This window comes from Mus musculus, chromosome 7 (genome assembly GCF_000001635.26).
Source record: "Mus musculus strain C57BL/6J chromosome 7, GRCm38.p6 C57BL/6J".
NCBI classification, from domain to species: domain Eukaryota; kingdom Metazoa; phylum Chordata; class Mammalia; order Rodentia; family Muridae; genus Mus; species Mus musculus.
This window is the reverse complement of record NC_000073.6, coordinates 45396541-45412004: the sequence shown is the minus strand read 5'-3', so window position 1 is coordinate 45412004 and position 15464 is coordinate 45396541. Positions and strand designations below refer to the sequence as shown.

At 49.6% G+C, this 15464-nt stretch overlaps 1 protein-coding gene across 1 annotated transcript; it reads right to left on the bottom strand.

The window, feature by feature from the left end:
* Nucleotides 1-622: 622 nt before the first annotated feature.
* On the bottom strand, nt 623-6045 carry Kcna7 (potassium voltage-gated channel, shaker-related subfamily, member 7). The gene is made up of 2 exons (NM_010596.2): nt 4990-6045; nt 623-3060 (listed from the first exon to the last, which is right to left on the bottom strand). Exons 1-2 carry the CDS (start codon nt 5641-5643, stop codon nt 2245-2247), a joined length of 1470 nt encoding a protein of 489 aa, NP_034726.2. The 5' UTR covers nt 5644-6045; the 3' UTR covers nt 623-2244.
* Between the last annotated feature and the right edge of the window lie 9419 nt (nt 6046-15464).

The following is a 15464-nucleotide window of genomic DNA, read 5'->3' as shown; positions in this document are numbered from 1 at the left end:
TCCCTGTATTCTGTGATAGAGTCCGTCCGTGTCTTTGGTCCCTATGCAAATCCATCTCCATTTCTGTGCCAGTCAGTGAGTATGTTTGGGTGAAGTGCCCACCCTGAGATTCTGCCATGTTTGTCACCGTCACACTCTTGTCACTGTCCCTCCTTCCTCTCTCTTGTATAGCAATATGGGTGGTGGTGAAAGCGGCTCCTGCCACAACCTTCTCCTGGTGGCTTATGGCTTGGGTGTCTCAGAGGAGCCAAATCTTCCTGGCAGCCCCTCTAAGATGCTTCACCCTCAGGTCTTAAGCAAGAGTTCATATGACTAAAGCAGGTGATATCGTTATGAAAAATAACTCAACACTAGGCACCGATGATCAGACTTTAATAAGTTAATGCCAGTCAAACACCTTGTTAGTGATTGTAACCTCTCCTGCTCCCCAAAATGTCTCTCAGGCCCAGAAGACTCCAAAAATGTTTTCCTGGAGCTTAGGGTGATGCTGTTCCCTCCAATATCACCTTCCTCCTCTAGATGAGGCAGTCTTGCCAGATATGGTGACACCACCCCCCAGCTTTAATCCCAGCACTTGTGAAGCAGAGACAGGAAGAGCTCTGTGAATTCAAGGCCAGGCTGGTCTACGTAGTGAGTTCCAGGACAGCCAACACTACAAAGAGGGACCCTGTTTTAAGGGATAAAAACAAAGGACACAGGACCAGTGGCCTCAGGCAATACCTGCACACCAGAAGTTGTGGGGGTGTCACAGGCAGGCCACCTGGCACCAGCCTTGGTCCTATGACGTGCTGGGTAACCTTGAGGGAAGCCACAGCACACTACAGCCTTGGGTTTCTGTCCTAGGAAACACAGAGCACCTCCAGGAGTGTGGTGACCTTCCTTGGCTCTAAGGGATGCTGACGCCATGGCTTAGAGTCTGTTATGACTCAGAGAATAGAGAGGATGACCCTTGGGCTCCAGGTCCTTCTCCCCCCCCCCCCCACATCTCTTCCTCTTTACCTGCTCTGTCTCTCCCTCCTTCCCTTCCCTCTTTCCCCCTCCCCTGCTCCTCCTGCTCCTTCTCTCCATCTTTCTTTCTTCTAGATCTCTGTCCCCTGCCACATCTTTTCCCAAGTACCTACTCTTGCCCTACTGTGTTTTCTTTCCTTGTGGCTCCAACCAGCCTCTGAATCTTTGTACTACAGCATGGGACAACATAGAAATATGGGTCCCACATGAGCAAGACAGGCAGGTTACTAGTTCCCATCGTCTTTCTAGGTGCTTCGGGCAGGGGGACCCAGAGATACAGACACTACCAGCTCTACAATGCATAACCCTGAGTAAACTTGTTCAACGGGCCACACACATCCACGTGCCCATGCTTGCTCCCTTGTAGTTAGTTTTATCTGTGCTGTGACCCTGATCTACTGTTTAAAATGGCCCTCACATACAGTCAAATTCAACCAAAAGTTCCACAGGACTCACAGTAACACAAGTCCCATGAGACCGTAGAAGTCATCAGACTCAACTGTTCGGAGACACATGGGGTCACACATCTCAGCTTTGCATGGCCCTAAAATGATTCCAGTCCTATAACCCTGCACAACACAGAGAATTGTGTGTTGTGTGTGTGTGTGGGGGTGTCTCTGTCCCTTTATCTGAGTCTCTGCCTCTGTCTATCTTTTATACCCTAACCCTTTTTCCATCAGGACCCAGAGTGATCACATCCTGTCTGCATGACTCCAGAGCTCACAGAATCTAAAATAACTTGAGTCCTAGAAGAAACATGAATCCACACAATCTGCTATGTATCACCACATAACCTCTGTGTGTGACCATGTAGCCACAAGCTCACACTCTTTAACAGTGCTCCAGAGACCTACAGGAGCCGACTTGGCCCTAGAGGACCCAAAGTTCTATTAGTACCTATCAAGTGTTAACGGGACCACACTTGCCCCCAGTGGGACCCCACGAACACCTAGGAAACTCACAATCTATGGCCAAGTCTCTTACAGTGCTACCCATAGAGCCCCTGGACATTTGCACAGCTCTACCACATTGCGCAATCAATGGGGGGAGCCCTGGACACAACCCAAATCCTGGCAATTCCTGTCACATAAGGTCCCCCTAGGAGCCACCATGTGACATGCCTTCAGATTAAGAATCTGTACCCTTTTGTTACCATCTTAGTCCTTAACCCAGCACCTGACCCTGCCTTCCCTCCTCCCTCCCACCCCACTGCTCCCTGGAGACCCCAGTTGACCCTCACACCTCAGTCACCATGTGTTTCCCTGCAGGGGGCCAGAGTGGTGGGAGGAGTTCAGGCACCTCAGAGTCCACCAGCCCCCCATTAGCCTTGCCCTCCAGGGTACCGCAGGGCTGTGTGTCCACATGGCTGTACATCCCTGCCTCTTCGCCCTCTGTCTCCCGGTGGTAAAAGTAGCTAAAGTTAGAGACAATGACAGGCACAGGCAGAGAGATGGTGAGCACACCTGCAATGGCACACAGAGAGCCCACGATCTTGCCACCCACGGTGACGGGTGCCATGTCCCCATAGCCAACCGTGGTCATGGTGACCACTGCCCACCAAAAGGACTCCGGGATGCTGGTGAAATGGGTGTCCACCCGGTCCACTTCAGCAAAGTAGACTGCGCTGGAAAAGAGGACCACGCCAATGAAGAGGAAGAAGATGAGGAGACCTAGCTCACGCATGGAAGCCCGCAGTGTCTGACCCAAGATCTGTAGACCCTTCGAATGCCTGGAGAGCTTGAAGATGCGGAAGACACGCACCAATCGGATGACCCTTAGGATGGCCAGGGACATAGCCGGCTGGCCCACACCCCGCTGCCGGGCTAACTCCGTGCCCAGGGCCACGAAGTAAGGCAGGATGGCCACGAAGTCAATTAGGTTCATCACATTCTTGAAGAACACAGCTTTGCTAGGGCAGGCCACCAGACGCACCAGCAGCTCAAAGGAGAACCAGCAGATACACAGGGTCTCCACCACAAAGAATGGATCGTTGAAGGGCTGTCGGGGAGGGGCTCCTGGCATGGGACTGGAGCCATTCAGTCGGGCGAGGAACTGCAGAAGGGACAGAAAGGGGTCAGGGAGCCAGGCCAAAACCTCTAGTCACTGTTTCAATGTGAAAATAGCAGTGTCAGTGTTCCTGAGGGGTGACTTCACTGCTCTACACAACTCAAGACCCCAGCGACTGCCTTTGGATAGCTGAATGTCTGTTCTTCAGACCTAGGGGCAGGAAAGGTGGTGTCTCCTGGGCCTAGTGACATGAGCCTGTCATTCCACCCTCAGGAGCGTGAGGCAGGACAGGTCTGACAACTAATGAGACTGTCTCAAATACAAAGTGAAAAGAAAGTAAGGGATGGGGTTCACTGGCACAGGTCCTGCCTAGAACCCCTCTCTCTGTGAGGGGCTCAGGGTGTGGTTCAACGGTGGAGCCCTGTTCTGAAAGTGCAGAGAGGGGGGCTCAGGGTGTGACTCAGGGATAGCCGTTCCTAACCAGACACTCCCCCTCCCCACGGAGGTATAGCGGTGTGGTTCAGTGCTAGTGCTCTTGTCTAGCATCACCCAGTGGTAGAGCGTTTGCCTAATGCCTTGGATTGTGCCATCAAAGACTGTACATCAAAGATTAAAATACGGTCAATTGTTGTTCAAACCCCAGCACTCAGAAGGCAGAAACAGTTGGATCTCTGTGAGTTTAAGTCCAATCTTGGTCTATATAGCAGTCTACATAGCAAGTTCTGGGTCACCCTGGGCTACATAGTCTTTTCACATGTGTATACTTAAAAAAAGATGTAACCAAATACAGTCCCGCTGTTTCGCTGCGGGGAGCTCATGATCTCATGGCTGATCCGGGAGAATCTCTTTCCTTTCAGTATCTTACCCTGCCTGCCCAATGTTGGATCTCCAAGGGAAGGGTCCTGCTCCTGTTCTGCCTTCCTCGTGCCTCCTCGTTCCTGTTGCCTTCAGCCCAGCCCAGACAGCAGATAATGGTTCCGAATGGTTAAATGTTTGCTGTAGGGTCCTCAGCTCCATGCCCTGGCCTGACTCTGTGCAAATTCCTGTTGCTACCTCTGCTCTCAGTCCTAAACCTCAGCCTACTGTGTTCCAGTTTCCTGGCGGTCAGCCCTGCCTGACCATCCGTCTTTCCTATTTCTCTGCCAGGTGCACGGACACTGCAGTCTGTCTGTGTCTTTGGCCTCACATGTTCATTTTGCATGGCTAGGGATGAACTCCAGGGTCTTGCATATGCGTGGCAAGTTGCTCTCTATTGTTCCATGCCCCAAGCCCCACACTGAGGGATTTTAGGCAGGAGCTCTGTCACTGAGCCACACCCCTCCCTGGGGGATTCATCATCTTCTTTCTTAAAATTATTTATTTTATGTGGACGAATGGTTTGCCTGCATATATATCTGTGCACGTGTATGTGCCTTGGTGTTCAGAAAAGGGCATCGGATTCCCTGGAACTGGAGTTAGATACAGATGGTTGGGAGCCGTCATGTGGGTGCCGGGAATTGAACCTAGGTCCTCTGGGAGAGCAGTCTCTTTATCGCTTAGCCATCTCTCCAGGTCCCTCAATGTAGGGTGGTAGGGGAGTTCTACCACTGCGCCACATAACCCCCAAGTCACTTTGTGCAGTGCAATGCAGATGGTCTACCACTGAGCCCGGCACCAGTCCCTCACCAGGAAACTCTGGGCAGGTTGTCTACCTCTGAGGGAGATCCTCACTCACTGTCTGTTTCCAGGCAGACTCTCTCATACAGTAACCCACACTGGCTTTCAACCCGTGGCAATCGTTCTGTCTCCTTGCTAGGATTCTCGTATGAAGAACCATACCCAGCTTACATCTTTGTTTTTTTTTTTTTTTTGTTTTGTTTTTGTTTTTGTTTTTGTTTTTAAAGGGCTTCCATCCTCCTGCCCCTTGCCACACCTTCTGACTGGCCAGGTCTTCCCAGGCCCCGCCCTGGACCTCCCCAAATCCCCGCCCCTCACCGGGCCAGTAGCAGCGGCTACGGGCGCGAGCCCCGGGTCATCGCGGTCGTCGCGGAAGTCTGGCAGTGTCTCGAGGCAAAAGACCACGATGGAGACCAGGATGACGAGTACGGAGACCACGGCGAGCACGCGCGCAGCCTGCGAGCTCTCAGGAAATTCGAAGAGCAGCCAGAGCTGACGCGCAAAGGCGCGGCGGGGCAGCGGCCGCTCGGGCGGCACCGCGCAGCCCTCGTCCTCCCGCAGCCGCGCCAGCGCCGCCGCGCCCAGCCCGTAGAAGGACACCTCCTCCAGGAAGACGTCGAGGGGCACGTGCGCCGGCCGTCTCAGCCGGCCGCCCGACTGGTAGTAGTAGAGCACCGCATCGAAGCTGGGCCGGTGTCGGTCGAAGAAATACTCGCGGCGCGCGCCGTCGTAGAAGCGGCTGCGGCGCACCGGGTCCCCCAGCAGCGTGTCCGGGAAGCGGCCGAGCGTGCGCGCGCGGGTCTCGAAGCGCAACCCGGCCACGTTGAGCACCAGCCGCTCGCAGCAGCCGCAGGGCGGCGGGCACCGTGGCTCCATGGCGCGCACAGCCCGGGCGACCGGTGAACGGACGTGTGGCCCCGACGCCGCAGCCACCCCAGTCGGGTGTCCGGTGTCGGCGGGTAAAAATAGCATGGAAAGTCCGGCCAGGGCGCGGGGGAGGGGGCGGTGTTACCCCCGCGGGGCTAGGGGCGCCCTCTGCCGTTCCCACACCTGTGGAAACACTGCCACCCGGCGCTTTTCCGTGGATCTCTTGAGCTTTCCCTTGTAGTCATCTATTTTATTTGTTTGGCTTTTGGATTCATGACCCGAGGTCTTATGTAGCTGAACTGACCTTGAATTTATGATCCTCCTGCCTCCACCTCCCAAATGCTGGGATTGCAGGCGTATGGCATCATGGCTATTTATTTGTTTGTTTGTTATTTAGACAGTCTCCTCAGCCTGTCATTTAAGCTGACCGCGAACTTGTGGCAATCCTCTGCCTCATCCTTCGGATTGCCCGGGTGACAGTCATGAGCCACCCGAGACTATCTGCAGCATCAGTTTCCCTTTTCCATTTCCAGTCTTTCTGTCTCTTGTCCATCCTCCTGGAGGGTGGGGGGTGTATCCCCTTAACCAGTTGTCCACATCTTGCTCTCTGCTGGGAGCCTCTGTATCTCTCTGCCTTTTATTATTTTTTTCCAGACACTGGGTTTGGGTATGTATGTCAGACTGGCTCAGTATTGCAGTACTCTTGCTTCTGCCTCCCGATTGCTGGGATGACAGATGTGTACCACCACATCTGGATTTGTTGCTGGCTTTCTTTCTCTCCTAGTACCTTTCAATGAATGAACATCGTTTTGTGTGTCTGGCCTCACGTGTTTATTCCTTTGTGTCTCTAATTACCATGCCTAAGGAGCTCCGCAGCGGCCCTGGTGCTTGAGGAGTTCTTGGAGCCTCTTTTGCAACTGTAAACTGTTGCCCATGTGCGCCGGATCCTTGGCCACTGAGAGTCCCGGAGTTTGAATTTAGACTTTATGTAGGTGTTTTGAGATTAATAAAACCTGGGCTGAAGCCAAGAATGGCGCCAAAGGAGGCGGGACTTGCCTGGAAGGGTCTAGAGTCGGCCTGGAAGATGCGTAGGGTCACTGTCGGGAGCCGAAGGACAGACAGAAGATGGCCTTCCAGCCACCGGTGTCTAATGACACTAAGTAAAAAATAGTCCCTTCTTATGGGGTAGGGTGTTATAGTCACTTTCGGGGAAAGGGATCTCGCGCGCCCTCTGCCGGCCGGATGGAGACCTGCACCAAGAGGTCTCCCAGCTAAACCTGGCCTTTCCCTTCCCAGCTTTCTTTTGGGGACTTCTGAGATCCTCCTGCCTCTGCCCTCCCCCCGCCCCCCATCGCCCTAAGTAAGTTGTGAGAACATGGGTAGTGTCACACGCCTTTAATCCCAATACTCTGGAAGCAGAGGCAAGCCAACCTGTGGATTTGAGGCCAGCCTGGTCTGCCCATAAATTTCCAGGCCAGTCAGGGCTACATGGTGGGATCTTGTCGTTTTGTTGTTTTTTATTTTTTCGACAAAGAGTTTCTCTGTGTAGGCCAGTCTGGTGAGATCGTGTCTTTAAAAAGTCTGGTCATGGGCTGGTGAGATGGCTCAGTGGGTAAGAGCACCCGACTGCTCTTCCGAAGGTCCGGAGTTCAAATCCCAGCAACCACATGGTGGCTCACAACCATCCGTAACAAGATCTGACTCCCTCTTCTGGAGTGTACTTACATATAATACATAAATAAATCTTTTAAAAAAAAAAAGTCTGGTCATGGAGACCCAGACAGGATGATCCCTGGATTTAATGGCCAGCCAGTCTTCAAATAATAACGTGGAAGGTGATAGAAAGACGTTCAGTGACTACCTGACTAGAGGAGTGCCCTATTGTCCAGATACTTCTCCAGACCATTTTCCTTCATTTTTATCTTGAGACAAAGTCTTGCTAAGTTGCCTAGGATGATTTTTTTTCTTTTTTTCTTTTTCTTTCTTTCTTTTTTCTTTCTTTCTTTTTTTTTTTTTTTTTTTTAGACAAGGTTTCTTTGTATAGCCCTGGCTGTCCTGGAGCTCACTTTGTAGACCAGGCTGGCCTCGAACTCAGAAATCTACCTGCCTCTGCCTCTGGAGTGCTGGGATTAAAGGTGTGCACCACCACCGCCTGGCTGATGATTTTTTTTTAAAGATTTTATTTATTTTTTGCATATGAGTACTCTGTAGCTGTCTTCAGACATACCAGAAGAGGGCATCAGATCTTATTACAGATGGTTATGAGCCACTATGTGGTTGCTGGGAATTGAACTCAGGACCTCTGGAAGAGCAGTCAGTGCTCTTAACCTCTGAGCCATCTCTCCAGTCCTGCCTAGGATGATTTTGAATTCACTTTGTAGTCCAGGTGGGCTTTGAACTGGCAATCCTCTGGTTTCAGCCTGAAGAATGGCCGGCCGGGACAATAGGCTGCATCTCCGAGCTTAGCTGTCTCTTTCCCTGTGCCTGTGTGTCTTTTTTTTTTTTTTTTTTAATTAGCATTGGTGGGTGTTTTGCCTACATGCATGTCTGTGTGAGGGTGTCAGATCCCTGGAACTGGAGTTAAGTCTTGTGTGAGTTGCCAGATGGGTACTGGGGATTGAACCCTGGATCCTCTGGAAAAGCCAATGGTTTGGTTTGATTTGCTTTTCCCCAGAGATTTACTTACTATGCCTGCAGGCCAGAAGAGGGCGCCAGATCTCATTATAGTGGTTATGAGAGCCACCACGTGGCTGCTGAGACTTGGATTCAGAGCCTCCGGAAGAGTAATCAGTGCTCTTAACCTTTGAGCCATCTTTCCAACCCCAGTAGCCAAAGTTCTTAACTGCTGAGCCATCTCTTCATCCTCCCCACCCCCACCCCTGCACTCTTTCCTTGCCACCATTTGAAGGTGCTGTGTGTCAAACACTCTAGGGAACTCTATATATACTGGGGCGGGGGGGGGGGGGGACGGGACTAAAATGACATTAAGACACTTCTTTGGATTGAAGCCATGTTACCATTTGCCCTGATGCTCTTCTTCTCAGTTAGATCTTATTCTACCCAGCATACGCCTTTCTACCTTCCCGTTACACTTGTGCACGGCTGGTGTATAGGTTTGAATGAAAACGGCTCCCATAGATTCATAGGAGGTGGCATTACTGGAGATGTGGCCTTGTTGGAGGAAGTGTGTTACAGTGTGTGTCTGTGTGTCTGTGTGTGTGTGTGTGTGTGTGTGTGTGCGTGCGTGTTCTGTGGTTTCAGAAGCTCAAGCCAGACCTAGTGGCTCACTGTCTCTCCCTGCTGCCTGTGGATCCAGATGTAGAACTCTTGGCTACCTTTGCAGCACCATGTCTGCCTTCACACTGCCATGCTTCCCACCATAATGATGACACACTAAACCTCTGACACTGTAAGCCAGCTCCAATTACATGTTTGATTGTATAAGAGTTGCCGTGATCATGGTGTCTCTTGATAGCAATAGAACAGAAAGACAGCTGGAATCCTTGCTCCTGTTTCTGTGTCTGCAGTGTGGGAGTGGAAGATGTCAAGATATCCCATATCCTAACCACTGGGACCTTAGACTATTGCTTCACATGGCAAACAGACTAGGAAAGGCTTAAGGGAAGGCTTTTGAGTTGGGAAATACTGTTCCTGGTTATCTGGATAGATAATGGTGTTAACAAGAGAACAGTAGGAAGCTAAATATCTATATGGCTCTATGGTCAAGCACCTGGTCCCCAGTGAGGGGTTTGTGGCATGATTATTTATAGTAGTGTTTAGCATTTGCAAGGTCTTAGGCTTCCTCTACAGTATTCAAAATAAATGGTAAGTAGATAAAATTAAAAATTGTAGCCTGGTGTAGTATGCATGTCCCAGCATTCAAGAGACAGAGGTAGGTCAATTTCTGTGAGTTCAAAACCAGCCTGGCCTACAAAGCATATCCGAGGACAGCCAAGGCTGTACACAGAGAAATCCTGTCTCAACCCTCTCTCTCCTCCCAAATTGCTTTAAGAGCTAAGTGGAGCGATATTAATAATCTATCAGGAAGAAGGTGGAAGGATTGAAGGTTTGAGGTCAGTCTGGGTTATATAGAGAGATTCTGTTTCAAAAAAAAAACCTGAAATAGGACTGGAGAGGTGGCTCGGCAGGCAAGGGCACTTGCAGCTCTTCCCGAGGGCTAGGGTTATGTTCCCAGCGCCCACTTTGGGCAATTCACAACCACTTATAACTCCAGCTCCTGGGGATTTAACACCCTCTTCTGACCTCTGCCAGCACCCATTCTTACACATACATGCACACACACATACACACACACACCACATGAGCACACTTACATATGCACACGCACACACACATACACACACACACTCACATACATAAACTCACTCAAAGTAAATCTCAAAACCCAAAAGCTTAGCTCTTGCACACCCTTCATGCAGTTCCACAAATGCTCACGCCTCAGTATGCTCTGCTTAAATGAAAGCAAACACCCGACATTAACACAAGCTAGGTGAGGCGCCCGGCTTTTCCACGTTCCTGCCCGAGGCCAGGGATCTGCCTGACTCTCCCCCCGCCCCCTTCCTGCCAACATTAGGATTACAGACAAATTCTGCTACATCCTGCTTTTTCATGGCTGCTGGGGAGCAGAACTCAGCTGCTGATGTTTGTGGAGTGGAGAGACTTTAAGCACTGAGCCGTTTTGTGCACTGAAGCAGGGGCTCATTGGAGTTAATCTAGGCTGAAGCTGGCGGCCAACTTTAATCCTCCTACCTCCATCTTCTCAGTCCTAGGATTACATGCCTGCCCTCCACAGTCAGTTTAACTGGTGTCTTAACATGTTGAAATCTAGAACCCCTTCTAGTACCCAGCTCCTTTCTCCAAGTTTATCCGGTCTACATCAAGAGCTCTGTCAATCACTCAGTGACTCCAGAGAGAAGTAGGGGTTAAGCTTATTAAAGAGGAAGGTAAGTTACATTTAAAAATATTTAGGGCTGGTGAGATGGCTCAGTGTGTAAGAGCACCCGACTGCTCTTCCGAAGGTCTGGAGTTCAAATCCCAGCAACCACATGGTGGCTCACAACCATCCGTAACGAGATCTGACTCCCTCTTCTGGAGTGTCTGAAGACAGCTACAGTGTACTTACATATAATAAATAAATAAATCTTTAAAAAAAAATAAAAATATTTAAACTTCTTTTAAATTTTTTTAAATTAAAATTTATTTGTATTGTTTCATGTGTGTAGGTGTTTTGCATGCCTGGTGCTTGTTGATGCCCCTGGAACTGGTGCTACAGATGGTTGTAAGCCCCCCCCCCCCCCCAGTGTTTTCTGGAAATCAAACCCAGGACTTCTGAAGAGCAGCCAGAGCTCTTAACTGCTGAACGATCTTCCCAGATCAGCCTGGAATTGAATTCTCACAGCCTCAGTGTCGTTATTTCTAGGGGTCCATGTGCGGGACACTGTGTCCAGATTAAGAGCTTTTTGCCAGGCGGGGTAGCTCATGCCTTTAGTCCCAGCACTCAGGAGGCAGAGGCAGGCGAATTTCTGAGTTCGAGGCCAGCTTGGTCTACAGAGTGTGTTCCAGGACAGCCAGGGCTACACAGAGAAACCCTGTCTCGAAAAACCAAAAAAAAAAAAAAAAAAAAAAAAAAAAAGAGCTTTTTAAGATGCATGGGGATGGTACGCAAGTGCTCTATTCCTGACCCATCCTGTCCACACCCTGCTTGCTGCCCCCTCTCTCTTTTGTTTTGAGGCAAGGTCTTTCAAACCTATTTGATTACATTAAAATACAACATTCCTGGACCATTAGAAGCTTGAGGGAATTCTTTTTTCCACTTTGTATTTATTTTGTTTTTAGACAAGGTCTCACCATTTAATTTGCTGTCTAGATATGGAGACTAGGCTGCCCTTGAACTCACAGAGTTGCCTGCCTGTGCCTCAAGTGTATTAGGGTTAAATACATGCACCACCAAGACGCTCTTTATAATTTTTATTTTTTTATTTGTTTGAGACAGGGTTTCTTTGTATATCCCTGGCTGTCCTGGAACTCGTGTTCTGTAGACCAGGCTGGCCTCGAACTCAGAAATCCACCTGCCTCTGCCTCCCAGGTGCTGGGATTGAAGCCATGTGCCACCACTGCCTGGCAATTTTTTATTGTTTTTAATTATGTACATTGGTGCATGGGGGGGGACACTTGAGTGCAGGTCGTGGTGTGGGCCAGAAAGAGGGCAGAAGATCCTCTGCTCATTGGCAGCTGAGCCCCAAGGATCCTCCTCTCTAACTCCAAACACAGACTTGGTGTTTGTGAGACACCAGATTCGAGCTCTGGACAGCAACCTCTTTTTTAAAAAAATAATTTATTTTATCTTACATGCATAGGCATGAGGGTGTCAGATCCCCTGGAACTGGAATTATAGACAGTTGTGAGCTGCCACGTGGGTGCTAGGAATTGAACTCAGGTCCTCTGGAAGAGCAGTCAGTGCTCTTAACTGCTGAGCCATCTCTCCAGCCTGAGAGGTGCTGTAGTGCCAGGGAAATGTTAGTCATCTCCCAAAACAAACTGGAGCCAATATGAGGCAACTCACAGCAGGGTCTTTATTCTATTTGAGCTAGCTTTCCCCCCCCTGCCATTCCCCTCCACCAACGCATCAGGAAACACAGGACAGTTTTGGTGGTGGGGGAGACCCAAGGCAAGGCTTTACAGTAAGCAGCAAGCGGCAGGGGGCGAGGGGGGGGGGATAAATGTGCAAGCATCTAATTGAAAAGCTACTGTGGCCTTTAACACAATTGGCTGGTGCTGGGAGTCATAAACTTAATTTCACCTCTGCATTGATGGTGATTAGGCAAGGGGTGGGCTTGTAACCTGGGGGTGCAGGTTTGTTGGGGAATAACCTGGAGATGCTGGTCTTGTTGAGGGTGTAACCTGAAGACACTGGTCTTGCTGGGGATTATTCTAGAGACTGGAGCTAGGCTCAGGTTTTGTTGGGGGAGGGGGGGCAACTTGGAAACTAATGCTAGGTACCAGCCTGTAAGTTTACCTGAGTTCAAACTTAGGTCAGGTTCTCTAAAATGAAGTCTGGACTTGGCCTCTTAGTGCCTAATCTTATTGCAACTTGATATGCTATGTTTGTTTGCTATCCCTGGGAAACCTGCCTTTTCTGCAGGACAACAGAGGAGGAGTGGGAGGGGAGGGAGGAGGTGGGAGGGTGTCTTAGTCAGGGTTTCTATTCCTACACAAACATGACCAAGAAGCAGGTTGGGGAGGAAAGGGTTTATTCGACTTACACTTCCACATTGCTGTTCATCACCAAGGAAGTCAGGACTGGAACTCAAGCAGGTCAGGAAGCAGGAGCTAATGCAGAGGACATGGAGGGATGTTACTTACTGGCTGGCTTCCCCTGGCTTGCTCAGCCTGCTTTCTTATAGAACCCAAGACTACCAGCCCAGAGATGGCACCACCCACAAGGGGACCTCCCCCCTTGATCACTAATTGAGAAAATGCCTTACAGTTGGATCTCGTGGAGGCATTTCCCCAACTGAAGCTCCTTTCTCTGTGATAACTCCAGCCTGTGTCAAGTTGACACAAAACTAGGCAGTACAGAGGGTAAACTTCTGTCAGGATGAGGGAGAGTAAATTAATGAAAGAGCCTAGTACCTTGGCACAGGCCTTTAATCTCAGCATTTGGCAGGTAGAGGCAGGTGGCTATCTGTGAGTTCAAGAACAGCCTCATCTAAAGAGATAATTCCAGGACAGCCAGAGCTAAAGAGAAGTCCTGTTCCCAAAAACAAAAACAAAAAACAAACAAACAACACCCCCAGGAAAAAAAATAAACAAATCAACAAAACGTCCTGAGTTTAAATCCCTACCACTTTTATGACCTGGGAGTGGGAGTGTATGTTAGTAGGAGGGCCAGAATTTCAAGGCCATCCTGTAGTGGCTCATAAAGAGATAGAGAAGGGATGTGTTTGGTGGCTTTGCAACCAGGTGTGTGTGTGGGGGTGCCTCTGCGGGCCCATGCTGAGACATCCCTTCCTCCTGAGGGACCAGCCACACGATGGTATAGTATAAAACAGAGTTTATTCAGGGCATGGGGAGGGGAGCTGAGAGGGTAGTAGAGACAGAGAAAGGCAGAGAGAGAAAGAGTAGAGGAGTAGAGGCAGGCCATGAGCACGTGGGGAGAGAGGCAGGAGGGGAAATGGAGAGGGGTGGGGGTGGGGCAGGAGCAAGGGACGGAGGGAGAACAAGAAGGCAAGAGAGGGAGGAGGGGGCAAGCAGCCCCTTTTATAGTGAGTCAGGCACACCTGGCTGCTGCCAAGTAACTGCGGGGCAGAGCCTAGACAAAATGTCAACACACCCTTCACTACATAAGGGTTCAATGCCATCTTGGGTTACCTTGTAAGTTTGTTTTTGTTTTTTGAGACTTGGTCTCTCTGTCATATAGAGATCTACATCTAGACCTGGAACTGGACATGTAGCCCAGACTGGCCTCAAATTCCAGAGGTTCACCTGCCTCTGCCTCCAAAATGCTGGGACTAAAGTTGTGTGCAGCCATGCACTGCAGGTTGGGGTGGAGATCAGAGGTCAAGGCCCCACCGAGTTTTTGGTTTTCCTCAGTCACTCTCCACCTTAATTATCCAGGCCTTTCACTCCACCTGGAATTAAACTCTTGGCGACTGAGAGGAATCCTCCCCTCTCCATCTTTCGTGCTGGAGTTATAGACAGCGCTCTAAGTGCTGAGATTTTTACAGGTGCAGAGGAGGGGCATGTGGGTGAACTCGGCTCCTTATACAGAAGCCATCTCCCCAGCTCCTCTCTTTGTTTTCCTGAGAGAGGCTTCTCTGTAGCACAGGCTGGCCTTTAAACTACAAACCCTGGGTAGTGGCAAATTCTGTAAACCCAGCACATAGAAAGCTGAGTCAGGGGGATTGCCAAGAGGTGAAGGTCAGGGTGGAGAGGACTTTTTTGTAGAGTTGCCCCAGGTTCCATCCCAAACTCAGATAATCTAGGAGCCTGTAATCCCATTAATATGGGAGTGAGATGGACAGGGTTAGCCTGAGCTGCTCTATGGGCAGTGCACTCTAAAGTTTTGTGTGTGTGTGTGTGTGTGTGGTTTTTCGAAACAGGGTTTCTCCATGTAGCCCTGGCTGTCCTGGAACTACTCTGTAGACCAGGATGACCTCAAACTCAGAAATCCTCCTGCCGTTGCCTCCCAAGTGCTGGGATTAAAGGCCTGCGCCACCACTGCCCAGCTTTACTTTAAAAATTTATGTATGTATGTATGTATGTATGTATGTATGTGTATGAGCGCTCTACATGCCTGTATGCCTCCATAACAGAGAGCATAAAACAGAATAGGGCATTAGATCCCATTATAGATAGTTGTGAGCTATCATGTGGTTGCTGGAAATCAAATTCAGGACCGTGGGAGGGAGCAGCCAGTTGCCCTTAACTGCTGAGTCATCTCTCCAGATCCTTCATTGTCTCCAATGAAGAAGAAAGAAACAAAAGAAAGAAGGAAGAAGGAGAAAGAAGAGAAAATGAAAAAGAAAAAGCCTGGAATTGTGTGCTCTATGCCTTTGATCCCAGCACTCTGGAGGCAGAGGTCAGTGGGTTCAAGGTCAGCCTGGTGTACAGAAAACAGGAAATATATATGTGTGTGTGTATATATATATATATACACACACACATATACACACACACACATATATATAAAAAGATAAAATATACATACTGATACAAAATGCAAAGACATCTTTGGCTATGGTGAAACTTTGTCTGAAAAAAAGTAAAGATAAAAACAACAGAACACATTAAAAAGGAAAAGTAGGGGTTGGGGATTTAGCTCAGTGGTAGAGCAAGGCCCTGGGTTTGGTCCTCAGCTCTGAGAAAGAAAAAAATAAAAGACAAAATAAAAAGGAAAAATAATA